The sequence below is a fragment of the Rana temporaria genome, chromosome 3, assembly GCF_905171775.1.
Source record: "Rana temporaria chromosome 3, aRanTem1.1, whole genome shotgun sequence".
Lineage (NCBI taxonomy): Eukaryota > Metazoa > Chordata > Amphibia > Anura > Ranidae > Rana > Rana temporaria.
This window is the reverse complement of record NC_053491.1, coordinates 485586328-485599128: the sequence shown is the minus strand read 5'-3', so window position 1 is coordinate 485599128 and position 12801 is coordinate 485586328. Positions and strand designations below refer to the sequence as shown.

The window sequence follows — 12801 nt, the reverse complement described above, 5'->3', positions numbered from 1 at the left end:
TATACTTTATACATATATATATATATATATATATATATATATATATATTTAGTAATCTATATAATTTTTTAGTACTGTATACCAAATTACTAATATATATATATATATATATATATATATATATATATATATATATATATATATATATATATATATATATATATATATATATATATATATATATATATATATATAAACAATTGTAATTAGATATACATTACTAAAAAAATATATATATATATATATATATATATATATATATATATATATATATATATATATATATATTAGATATACATTAATCTATTTTTTTTCCCAAGAAAATTATGCGCTTGAAAAATTACATTACTAATATTTTAGATATACATTACAAAAATATATTGTGTATATATATATATATATATATATATATATATATATATATATATATATATATATATATATATACACACATACACATATACATACATACATACATACATACATACATACATACATACATACATACATAACTAAAAATGATATATATATATATTTTAGATATACATTAATCTATTTACTCGGCATAACTTCATCTTTCACATTATGCAAAACAAGAGATAAAAAGTTGCAATGACTGCCATTGTATTCTCTAGGGTCTCTGCTAGAAATAAAAAAAACATATATAGTGTTTGGGGGTTCTATGTAATTTTCGAGCAAAAAATTATGATTTTTTTTTTTTTTTACATGTAGAATAGAAGTGTCAGAATTGGCCTGAAGTGGTTAATATATGTATTAATTTTATTTATTTTTTATTTTTAAGGCGATTAAGGAAAACTGCGTATCGTACTTTCATTGCATGGATCTACGGTTTTTATGGGAAGAAGCACGCGGTGATCCCATCATGTGCGGTGAAAGTTGTGCGAGAACTTTTTCCAGATCCTGGCGGCAAATACGTCAACTTCATTTATTCAGAAGACTATGATGCATCTGAGATGGCATTTCATTAACCACTTCAATACCGGGCATTTTCACCCCCTTCCTGCCCAGACCAATTTTTAGTTTTCAGCGCTGTCGCACTTTGACAATTGCGCGGTCGTGCGACGTGGCTCCCAAACAAAATTTACACCCTTTTTTTTCTCACAAATAGAGATTTCTTTTGGTGGTATTTGATCACCTCTGCGGTTTTTATTTTTTGCGCTATAAACAAAAGAAAGCGTCAATTTTGAAAAAAAAACACAATGGCCTGGATTCAAGAAGCAATTGCGCCTGTGTAACCATAGTTACACAGCACAATTGCTTACTTGCCCCGGCGTAACGAATGCTCCTGATTCAGGAACCTCGTTACGCCGACTGCAGCCTAAGATATGCGCGGCATAAGGCTCTTATGCCCGCATATCTTAGGCTGCATTCTTGCGATGGCCGCTAGGTGGCGTTCCCGTTGTGCTCAGCGTATAGTATGCAAATTGCATACTAACGCCGATTCACAACGTTGCGCGAGCCCTGCGTTTACGTACGGCGTTTTTCGCGTAAGGCTGCCCCTGCTATTAGCAGGGGCAGCCAATGTTACGTATACCCGTCGTTCCCGCGTCGCGAAATTTCAAATTTACGTAGTTTGCGTAAGTGATTCGTGAATGCCGCTGGACGCCGTTCACTTTGAAGCAAATGACGTCCTTGCGACGTCATTTGCCGCAATGCACGTCGGGAAAGTTTCCCGACGGAGCATGCGCTCTACGATCGGCGCGGGAACGCGCCTAATTTAAATGATTCCCGCCCCCTACGGGATCATTTAAATTGCCACGCTTACGCCGGGCATTTTGCCGGCGCGCCCACGCCATTTACGGAGCTACTGCTCCGTGAATCAAGGGCAGCGCAGTAAATTTTGCGGGGGCGCAGGGCAAAAACGTTGCCCTGCGCCTCCGTAAAAAAAGCGTACCTGAATCCAGGCCAATATTTTTTACTTTTTGATTTAATAAATATCATTTTTTTTTTTTTTTACTTTTTTTTTTTCAGTTTAGACCGATACGTATTCTTCTACATATTTTCGGGGTGGGTGACAGGTACTCAGGTACTTTTTATGGTGGGGTGACAGGTACTCAGGTAATTGATGGGGGGGGGGGGACAGGTACTCTGGTACTGTTGATGTAGGGTGACAGGTACTCTTTATTCCAGGGGGGGACAATATGGGCACAGTAGGTGACACTTTTACAATTGCAACACTGTAACTCACTGTTTCTGATTTCTCCTCACACAGGATCGGTGTGTGAGGAGAAAGACACAGCAACAGCAGTTACAGTCTGCTTTGTTTACACTTGTGACCGGCTGTGATTGGACACAGCCGGTCACGTGGTAAAGAGCCAAATTTCATTGGCTCTTTACCCTGATCGGGGCTGGGCTATGTCCAAGGGACGAGCCTCGTCCCCGATCGCCTCGCGCCAGCGGTGTGCGAGACAGATGGAGGCAATGTGACCGGCTGTGATGGAATACAGCCGGTCACATAAGGGGAAAAAAACACAGGAACGGCTCCGGATCGGGGATGGGCTGTGTCCGAGGGACACGCCTCGCCCCCGATCGCCGCGATAGGGGCCCCCAAACGGCCGCAGGAGCAGTGAGAAGCGGTGGACGTCATATGACGTCCACTCTGAAAGACAAAGGGTTCCTGCGGACGTCATTTGGTGCGGTATGGAAGTGGTTAAAGCAGTATTTTGATATGTTACTGTTTTTTTTTTTTTTTTCCTTCATTTTACAATAACTGTATTTTGTCTTTTATTCAATAAAAAAAGATTTGTTATACCAAAAATATTTTTTTATTTTTTTTAAATGGTACATTTTATTTGTAATATTTAAAATGGCGGTAAAGTAAAAAATATTATCAATTAATGTAAAAAATCACAAATCCCAAGTTTTTTTTTTTTTTTATGCTTCCCGACCGCCGCACTTTGTGTTTAGTAATTAGCTATACTTTACTAAATATATATAATCTATATCATTTTTTAGTACTGTATACCAAATTACTAATATATAAATATATATATATATATATATATATATATATATATATATATATATATATATATATATATATATATATATATATATATATATTATATAAAAAAAAATTGTAATTAGATATACATTACTAAAAATATATATATATATATATATATATATATATATATATATATATATATATATATATATAATTTTAGATATACATCTATTTTTTTCCCCAAAAAAATTATGCGCTTGAAAAATTACATTACTAATATTTTAGATATACATTAATTACTAAAAAAATATATTAAAAATTGCGCCCGCTCGTGGAATGACGTCAAACTTTTACCCTTAAAAATCTCGATAGGCGACGTTTACAAAATTCTACAGGTTGCATTTTTTGAGTTACAGAGAAGGTCTAGGGCTAGAATTATTGCTCTCGCTCTAACGATCGCAGCGATACCTCACTTGTGTGGTTTGAACACCGTTTTCATATGCGGGCGCTACTCGCGTATGCGTTCGCTTCTGTGCGCGAGCTCGTCGGGACGGGGTGCTTTCTTATTTATTTTTATTTAGTTAATAATTTTTTACACTGAAATAAAAAAAAATGTATCACTTTTATTCCTATTACAAGGAACGTAAACATCCCTTGTAATAGAAAAAAGCATGACAGTTCCTCTTCAATATAAGATCTGGGGTCAAAAAGACCTCAGATCTTATATTTAGGCTTAAATGCAAAAAAAAGAAAAAAAAATTGAAACTGTCATTTTTTCAAATGACAAAAAAAAAATGTTTCTTTAACCACTTGCTTACTGGGCACATATACCCCCCTCCTGCCCAGGTGAAATTTCAGCTTTCGGCACTGCATCGCTTTAACTAACAATTGCGCGGTCGTGCGACGTGGCTCCCAAACAAAATTGACGTCCTTTTTTCCCCACAAGTAGAGCTTTCTTTTGGTGGTATTTGATCGCCTGTGCGGTTTTTATTTTTTGCGCTATAAACAAAAAAGTGAGACAATTTTGAAAAAAATACAATATTTTTTACTTCTTGCTATAATAAATATCCCAATTTAAAAAAAAAAAAAACATTTTTTTTTCTCAGTTTAGGCCGATACGTATTCTTCTACATATTTTTGGTAAAAAAATAAAAAAATAAAAATAAGCGACTGGTTTGCGCAAAAGTTATAGCGCTTACAAAATAGGGGACAGAATTATTTTTGTTTAATTATTTTTTTTTACTAGAAATGGCGGCAATCTGCGATTTTTAATGGGACTGCGACGTTATGGCAGACACATCGGACACATTTTTGGCACCATTCACATTTATACTGCGATCAGTGCTATAAATATGCACTAATTACAGTATAAATGTGACTGGCATTGAAGGGGTTAACACTAGGGGGTGAGGAAGGGGTTAAATGTATCCCTGCTTAGTGTTCTAACTGTAGGTGGAGGGGGGGGTGACTGGGGGGGTGACCGATCTGTGTCTCTATGTACAAGAGACACAGATCGGTCTCCTCTCCAGAGACCGCCGCTACCGACGGCTCGGGTAAGCGGCGGAGGGTGCGGGAGGGGGGGCCCTCTCCCTCCACCGATAACGGCGATCTCGCAGTGAATCCGCCACGGAGACCGCCGTTATCGTGTACACCACCGCCCACTGAAGAGATGGATACCTCGGTTGTGGCAGCAGCTGCTGCCGTTACCGAGATATCCATCTTTAAAAACAGGATGTTCGGGCATCCATAGAATCAATTCGATAATTTTATTATTTTTTGGACGATATTTTAGAATCCTACTGTGATCTAGACATGTGCAATTCAGTTAGTTCCGAATTTGCTTTTTAACAAATTCGAAAATTCAAAATTGCAAAATTCGAAAATATAAAATTCGAAGATGGCAAATTTGAAAAGTTGAATTTCCAAATTTCCGAAAAAAAAACAATGGAGCGGAAACGAAAAAAACAATTTTTTTTTGTCTACTGTGATACGTTTTTTTTTCTATAACACCAGCCTGACAAAAAAAAAAGTGAGATGTTTCATGTCCTTTTCCAATTGAGGAACCAATACAATTGTGGACAATGCATGAAATGCAGGTGTCTCGATTCACGATTCGAATCAAGTTTTTTATCTGATGGACACTACACCTTCACCCAAAAAAAACCTGCTCACCGTGATCCTGGGAAAGGCAGCTTGGCTTTTCCCAGGATCGCTGCGAGCAGGATTTTTTGGACGAGGCCGCGGCTTTGGCCTAGTCCGCCGCAATCCTGGGAAAAGGCCACGGACTAGGCCAAAGCCACGGCCTCGCTTAAAAAATCCTGCCCGCAGCTCGGCGCGATCCTAGGAAAAGGCCACGGACTAGGCTGAAGCTGCGGCCTCCCCTAAAAAAATCCTGCCTGCAGCTCGCCGTGATCCTGGGAAAAGGCTGCAGCTTCGGCCTAGTCCTCTGGGCCCCCCGGTCCTATGGAAAAAATCATTTTTTTTCCCCAGACCTACTCCCTAGGTCACACTTAACCCCTTCAGTGCCCCCTACAGGTTAACCCCTTCACTGTCAGTGTCCTTTTCACAGTAATCTGTGTATTTGTATAGCACCGACCGCTGTAAAAAATGACAATGGTCCCAAAATGGCGTCAAAAGTGTCCGATGTGTCCACCATAATGTCGCAGTCACGATAAAAATCGCTGATCGCCACCATAACTGGTAAAAAAAAATACTAATAAAAAATGCCATAAAACTATCCCCTATTTTGTAGACACTATTACCGTATATACTCAAGTGTAAGCCGACCCGAATATTTGACGAGGCATTGAATTTTACCACAAAAAAATAGGGAAACGTATTGACTCCAGTATAAGCCTAGGGTGTCCATCTGAGTGCCTCACTGTGTCCATGCCTCACTGTGCCCATGACTAGACTGACGTTTAACATGGGAGTCTATAGAAGGGGTGTCCAGGTTTGAAAAATTGGTGCTCCCCAGACAACGAACTTTGCACACTTGTAGAGTAGAAAAAGGGGTATATGTGCCAAGTTCTGGGTCCAGGGGACCTACGACCGGCCGGTACCGGGTCCCTTAATTCACCGGAGAAATAACTGTTTAACATGGGAGTCTACGGTAGGGGTGCCTGGCTTTGAAAAATCGGTGCTCCCCGTTAAAGAACCCTCTACTTAGTTTAAGGCTAAACCTCTTATTTCTACATTTGTTCAGATATTTTTGCAAGGCTTCCACATCATGCAGAGAAGTTATTGCCCTGCTTAGCTTAGTATTGTCTGTAAATACAGAGATTGAGCCATTTATCCCATCCTTCAGGTCGTTTATGAACAAATTAAATAGGATTGGTCCCCGCACAGAACCCTTGGGGACCCCACTACCCACCCCTGACCATTCCGAATACTCCCCATTTATCACCACCCTCTGAACTTGCCCTTGTAGTCAGTTTTCAATCCATGTACTCACCGTATGGTCCTTACTTTGTACATTAGACGTTTATGGGGAACTGTGTCAAATACTTTTGCAAAATCCAGATACACCACACGTCTACGGGCCTTCCTTTATCTAGATGGCAACTCACCTCCTCATAGAAGGTTAATAGATTGGTTTGGCAAGAACGATTCTTCATGAATCCATGCTGATTAATGCTAATGATACCATTCTCATTACTAAAACTATATATATATATATATATATATATATATATATATATATATATATATATATATATATATATATATATATATATATTTATAGCTATATATATATATAGTCCCTTATCATCCCCTCCAAGAGCTTGCATACTATTGATGTTAGGCTAACTGGTCTGTAATTCCCAGGGATGTATTTTGGGCCCTTTTTTAAATATTGGTGCTACATTGGCTTTTCTCCAATCGGCTGGTACCATTCCAGTCAGTAGACTTGTCAGTAAAAATTAGGAACAAAGGTCTGGCAATTACTTGACTTTGAGTTCCCTAAGTACCCTCGGGTGCAAGCTGTTTGGTCCCAGTGATTTATTAATGTTAAGTCTAATGTTAAGTCTGTCCTCTGTTAACCAAGAAGGTGCTTCCTGTGATGTGTCATGAGGATAGACACTGCAGTTTTGGTTACCGAAGCCCCCCAATTCTCTCATGAGGAGAAGAATGAATTCAATACCTTCGACATCTCCCCTTCCTTTGTAACAAGATTTCCTTACTCCATTATGGGGCCAATATGTTTTACTGTTTTACATACTTAAATAATTTCTTGGGATATTTTTTGCTTTCCTCCGCTATGTGTCTTTCCTGCTATATCTTATCCACCTTAATTGCACCCTTACATTTCTTGTTGCGTTCTTTATAAAGTCTGAATGCTGATGATGATCCCTCAACTTTGTATTTTTTGAAGGCCTTCTCCTTTGCTTTTATATGCATTTTTACATTGGAGTTAAGCCATCCGGGATTTTTGTTTACTCTTTTAAATGTATTACCCAATGTGATGCATTGGCTAATGCCATTATTTAATATACTCTTAAAGCAAACCCATCTCTCTTCTGTGTTCTTTGTTCCTAAGATTTTTCCCCAGTTCATGCCTTCTAGCAATGTTCGTAGTTTAGGGAAGTTGGCTCTTTTGAAATTCAGTGTCTTTGTGTTCCCCTTATTTTTCCTGTTTGTGATTTATACTGAAGCCAATTGACCTGTGATCGCTGTTACCTAAATTGCCCCGTTTTTCCACATCCGTGATCAGGTCTGTATTGTTGGTAATCAGTAGATCCAGTAACACTTTATTTCTAGTTGGTGCGTCTACCATCTGACCTATAAAATTGTCCTGCAAGACATTTAGGAACTGGCGAACCTTAGACAAATGTGTGGTTCCCTTCACCCATTATAACACTTCCCATCCTTGCTGCTAATCCAAATTGTGATAGGAAATCCGTCTCCCCCTCTTCCCTCAGTTTAGGGGGCCTATAGCATACCCCCAGTATTATTTTCCCCTTAGCTTCATCCCTTTGGAGCTCTACTCATAAGGATTCCACCTCCTCCCTAGCTCCCTTAGTGATGTCATCTCTCACATTCACTTGTACATTATTCTTGATATATATAGACATACCCCTCACCCTTTTTTTTCCCCTTCCTATCCCTGCGGTAAAGGGTATACCCTTGAATGGTTGCCAGACAATCAGGAGAGCTGTTGAACCAAGTCTCTGAAATTCCCACAGAATCCAAATCCTCCTCGTACAACAGTATCTCTAATTCACCCATCTTGTCCGCCAGGCTCCTGGCATTGGTGAACATGCCACATAGTTTAGACCGGTCGCATACTATCCTCTTATTGGGCGTTCCGAGATTGCAACTAGGACTTGTTACTATACTTACCTTGGGTTTATGTGCTTTAGTCGACCTACCACTAATGCTCCCAATACTACCCTCTGGAATATGTTCTGCGCTGACTATCTCTACCTCTGGACCCTCCCCTGTCGCCTAGTTTAAAAAACCCACTTTTTGTCCATCTTTACTCCCAGCTAATCTGCACCCTACATTAACCCTTTAGAGTGATGCTTCCACAGTCACTGAACATCGGCCCTTTATAGTGCCACCTTACATTATATAATACAAGTTCATTGTTCAACGTCCACCATTGTACTTTAACATTGTTTTATAATTTACAGTCACATTCTGATTACTGACTTGCTAGGGTCACATTGATTTGCAACACATTTATCCATCAGCAAAGAGGCCTGCACCTCCCCCACTCTCTGACACCCCAAATCACCCACACTGATCCATCAGAGCAGACTCCTGTACCTCCCTGAAACCCCCCTGACCCCTGTACCTCACTGACACCCCAACACCCTTCACACACCAATCAGCACCACAGAAATCACACAACATTCACCAATAAATCTCTATTTCATGATTTCTGTATTATATCACCAACACTTCACATGTACAATAGAGAAAAACTTTATTCACATTAACATCTCCTTTCCTAATTCTCCTCCCATCACCAGGACACATCTAGTGATTATAAGATACACCATCACAATGATACATTATATTAGGATCCATTATAAAAGTGATCCCATAGAATTCTATTGGTGATCCAATCTATGGGGACACATTATATTGGGGACACATTCCAGTTCTAGTAATCATACATTATTATAGTAATATTATTATATTAGTGATAAATCACATTTTTTCTTTCACTAGTAATTCTCGGGATCATTTCTTCATATGTTTCCTCTAAGATTTTTCCATTGATTTTCATCTCTATCTATTTGTAGATCTATTATTAAATTCTATTTCTTCACACAATAAAATAATCACTAGAACAAACTCATTGTAAATGTATTAATAATAAGTAATGAGACTGTCTACATAATCTAATATTATTCATAATGATTAAACAATCTTAGGCCAGCCCAAAGATGTGTTAAAGAGACTCCACTCACATTGTCCATTAAAGATAAAGTGACAGGTTCTCTTAAAATCCCCCCAAACTCCCTTATACTCTGCTTTGTTGTTCCCCAATATGTTGTTACTTCCTTAAAGCCCTTGCCAAGTCCTCAGTTTCCTGAAAATGAGGGATTCTTCTGATCATCTCCCAGAATACAGTGTTTGAGCCTGAGTGGCCAATCACCAGTCTCGAATACTGATACATGAATGAGAAGGGGGGTGACATCATCAATCCTGTGTAAACTCTGACATAATCCAATGTGGAGCTTACACAGGGTTAGGACTCAGGGCTCTGACAGAGGAAAGGGGTGATGGGTGTAATAAAGGGTAATATCTATGGGTCGGGGTGTGTTCTTAGTGAACAAGTGACAACGTTTTTTGTTTTTTTTTTAGGCCAACTGGGGCCTCAAAGCAATGGGATGTATTTAGGGCTCTAAGAAAAGCACAGTGAAATAGCAAAATTGCTTGCTGCCAATGGGTAAACAATTTCAGTAGTACAGGTTGCAGTTTATGCCCTTTTTTTGCCCCTCCAGAGTGACTCCATATGAGAGGGACAGAAGGGGGGAAATAGCTGATGTCAAACATACAGTATGTGATAATTTTCTGTGTAAAAAGAATGAGAGTCAGGGCTTTTTTTCAGGAGGAACTTGGGGGAACTCAGGTCCACCACCTCTGGCTCAGACCCTTTGGTTCCTGCTCACCACAATCACTTGTAAACACAGAAGTCCCGTTTCTGTGTTTACAAGTGACAGATCTGCACTCTGTGTGTAACCCCCCTAAACTCTGCATGTATTGCAATCCTGGTATTTAATGACTTTTAAGACCCTTCTACTGTTTGTGAAATTTGACTGACTACACCCAGTATTTCATGTGATTTGGAGGGTGTGGGTGTGGGGAGTGGTTTTGGGGCATTGTGGTTGAGTTCCAGCACCTAGTGTTTGAGAAAAAAAGCCTTGCAGAGAGTAATATGATAGATAGATAGATAGAACACTCTTTCTCATTGACCAATAACAACATGTTACTCACTGTTATTCCGGTAATTGGATATATTTCATCCAATCACAGTGATCTATGACAAATAAATAAATCTCACATATTACTATTCATAGTAGAAAAGCCTGCAGGGCACTGACTGAAACCACACCCACTGCCTTATCCCATTGGCCGAAAATTCCACCAATCACATCTCTTCTCCTTGTGACATCACCAGTTGCTGGACAGAATCCTCACATCTCTCTATTCCCCCACATATCTTTACACAACCTCTCCATACACGTAACCCAGCATGGAGGGGCTCGGTGAAGGTGGTGGTGAAGGTGTGGAGGTGTCGGATCGGGTCACAGAGATCATAAAAGTAGATCCGCCCGGCCTCATAATCCAGATCTATCCTGACTCTAGTACTGGAGATATTGGTGGGTAAGAGGATCTTATTACTATCATGTATCACCTCATATTTATTATCATACCTCTGCAAACCCCAGGACTTGTTATTCCATCCAATCCCTGACTGCTCTCCTCCCCTCTCTATACTGGGGTAACACATCCCAACTCTCCATTTATCTGATCCCCCGACATCCACCTCCCAGTAATGTCTCCCCAAGGAGAAACTCTGACTGCTTATCACTTGCATACGATCCTGAAATCTCTCTGGTGTTTCTAGGTGCTTCTGTTTACTATATAAACAGGATTCAGTTTTCCTGTCATCTGATATATGGAGATAATTATGAGCTGTGTTTACATCCAGTAATATGTCTGCAGCTCCCTGTATAGGGAAGTATACATTTACCCCTCTTATTATATCAGATAAACCTGTGTGTAATGTGTGTGATATCCCAGCCACTTCCAGACCCCCTCCATCATGGAGGAGCTTCTCATGTCTCTCTCTGTCCTCATTATCTCCATCCTCAGTATCACACAAGTCACCTGTGTCTGATTCCTGTAAGACAGTCAGTGGATCCGTCATGTTACACAGCTCCTCAATGTGACGCATCTTCCTGGACAGCTCCTCCTTCTTTATTTCCAGATCCCGGATGGAGATGGAGATCCGCTCTGCCCTCCCGGAGATTTCCCTCAGGACTCTCTTCTCCAGATCTTCCAGACGTCTCCTGAGATCTCTAAACAGGACAGTGACTCTCTCGGTGTCACCAGCTGCTTCTTCTTCTACTTTCCTCCTGTGTTCCTGCAGACTCTGGACTCTTTCCTCCGTCTCCTCTCTCTTTGTCAGAAGTTCCTGCAGAACATTCCTCAGTGTCTCCTTCTTCTTCTCAGAAGCCTCATCCAGTGACTCCATCTTATGTCCCGTGTGTCCTCCAATCAGACAGCAGGACACACAGATACAGGTCTCATCCTCAGTGCAGTAATACTCCAGGATCTTCTTATGGATGGAGCATTTCCTGCTCTCCATGGACAAGGTGGGGTCACATAAGATGTGTTCTGGGGACTTTTTGTGGACTCTCAGGTGTTTATCACACAGAGAAACCTCGCAGTGTAGACAGGATCTAACAGCAGGTACAGGAGCGTCCACACAGTGAGTACAGAAGACCCCGGACTCCTCCTGATCTGGCTGAGCAGACAGAAAATTCTCCACTATGTTACGTAGTGTTATGTTCCTGTGCAGGGCAGGACGATCTGGAAACTTCTCTCTGCATTCTGGACAGGAATATCCTCCAGACCCCTCCTGTGTATCCAGCACACGATCAATACAGGCCCGGCAGAAGTTGTGACCACATCTCAGGTTTACAGGATCTGTATAAATGTTCAGACAGACGGAACATTCCAGCTCAGCACTCAGATTAGCAGACGCCATCGCTGACAGCAGAAGAGAGAAATGAAACTGAAAGTCTCCACCGAGGAAGAATGCAGTTGGGAGGGGTCACTTCCTCCTACACAGGGTGAGGCTGGGCTGGATACGTGATACAAGGATCAATGGAGGGAGTTTTTTTTCTTACAATAGTATAAATCATATGGCTGAGCTCTAGAAGGAAGGCAAAGAAAGACAGATGGGTGTAGAGAGATGAAAGGTGGAAATGGCTGCATCAACCTGTATAGTTTTGTGCTTATACAGAATCTGAGTCTACTCACACTATACTGTCACGTACCTTGAGGATGAGCCCGACGTGCAGGAAGTGGCAGCCGTTACTCCTCTGATCCCGGGACCCCTGGTAGAGTAGACAGGGGGAACGGGAATGCAGAGTCGCACAAGCGCCAGGGATGACGCTGATGCAGGGGCTTGATGGAGCTTCTGCGGAGTCTGAAGAAGTCTCTGGAGGACAGGTGCAGGCAGGTAGGTAGCCGCCAGGAAGCTGCGGCACAGGAACAGCAGGTACAGCCGGAAGATGTGGTGTTCAGAAGGTCTGGCAACAACAGGTCCCAGAAGACAGCACAGAGTCCCAGAAGACCGAGAGAAG

The 12801-nt window shown here is 40.7% G+C and overlaps 2 protein-coding genes across 7 annotated transcripts in view; one reads left to right on the top strand and one right to left on the bottom strand.

Annotated features, from left to right (window-relative positions):
• LOC120933733 (P2X purinoceptor 7-like) overlaps nucleotides 1-1057 on the top strand; it is a 48092-nt gene extending 47035 nt beyond the window's left edge. For 4 of the 5 annotated variants that reach the window (XM_040347104.1, XM_040347105.1, XM_040347101.1 and 1 more), the window contains exon 5: nucleotides 803-1057. In XM_040347104.1, the coding sequence (XP_040203038.1) occupies nucleotides 803-989 (187 nt within the window). In that variant the 3' untranslated portion in view covers nucleotides 990-1057. The remainder of the gene's footprint in view (nucleotides 1-802) is intronic. The other variant, XM_040347102.1, reaches the window with a different exon arrangement.
• The window catches only part of LOC120933729 (E3 ubiquitin/ISG15 ligase TRIM25-like), a 22325-nt gene extending 10106 nt beyond the window's left edge, over nucleotides 1-12219 (bottom strand). Inside the window, exon 1 of one of the 2 annotated variants that reach the window (XM_040347086.1) lies at nucleotides 11702-12219. In XM_040347086.1, the coding sequence (XP_040203020.1) occupies nucleotides 11702-12200 (499 nt within the window). In that variant the 5' untranslated portion in view covers nucleotides 12201-12219. Of the gene's footprint in view, nucleotides 1-10510 lie in introns of those variants that run through there. The other variant, XM_040347085.1, reaches the window with a different exon arrangement.
• Nucleotides 12220-12801: the final 582 nt, after the last annotated feature.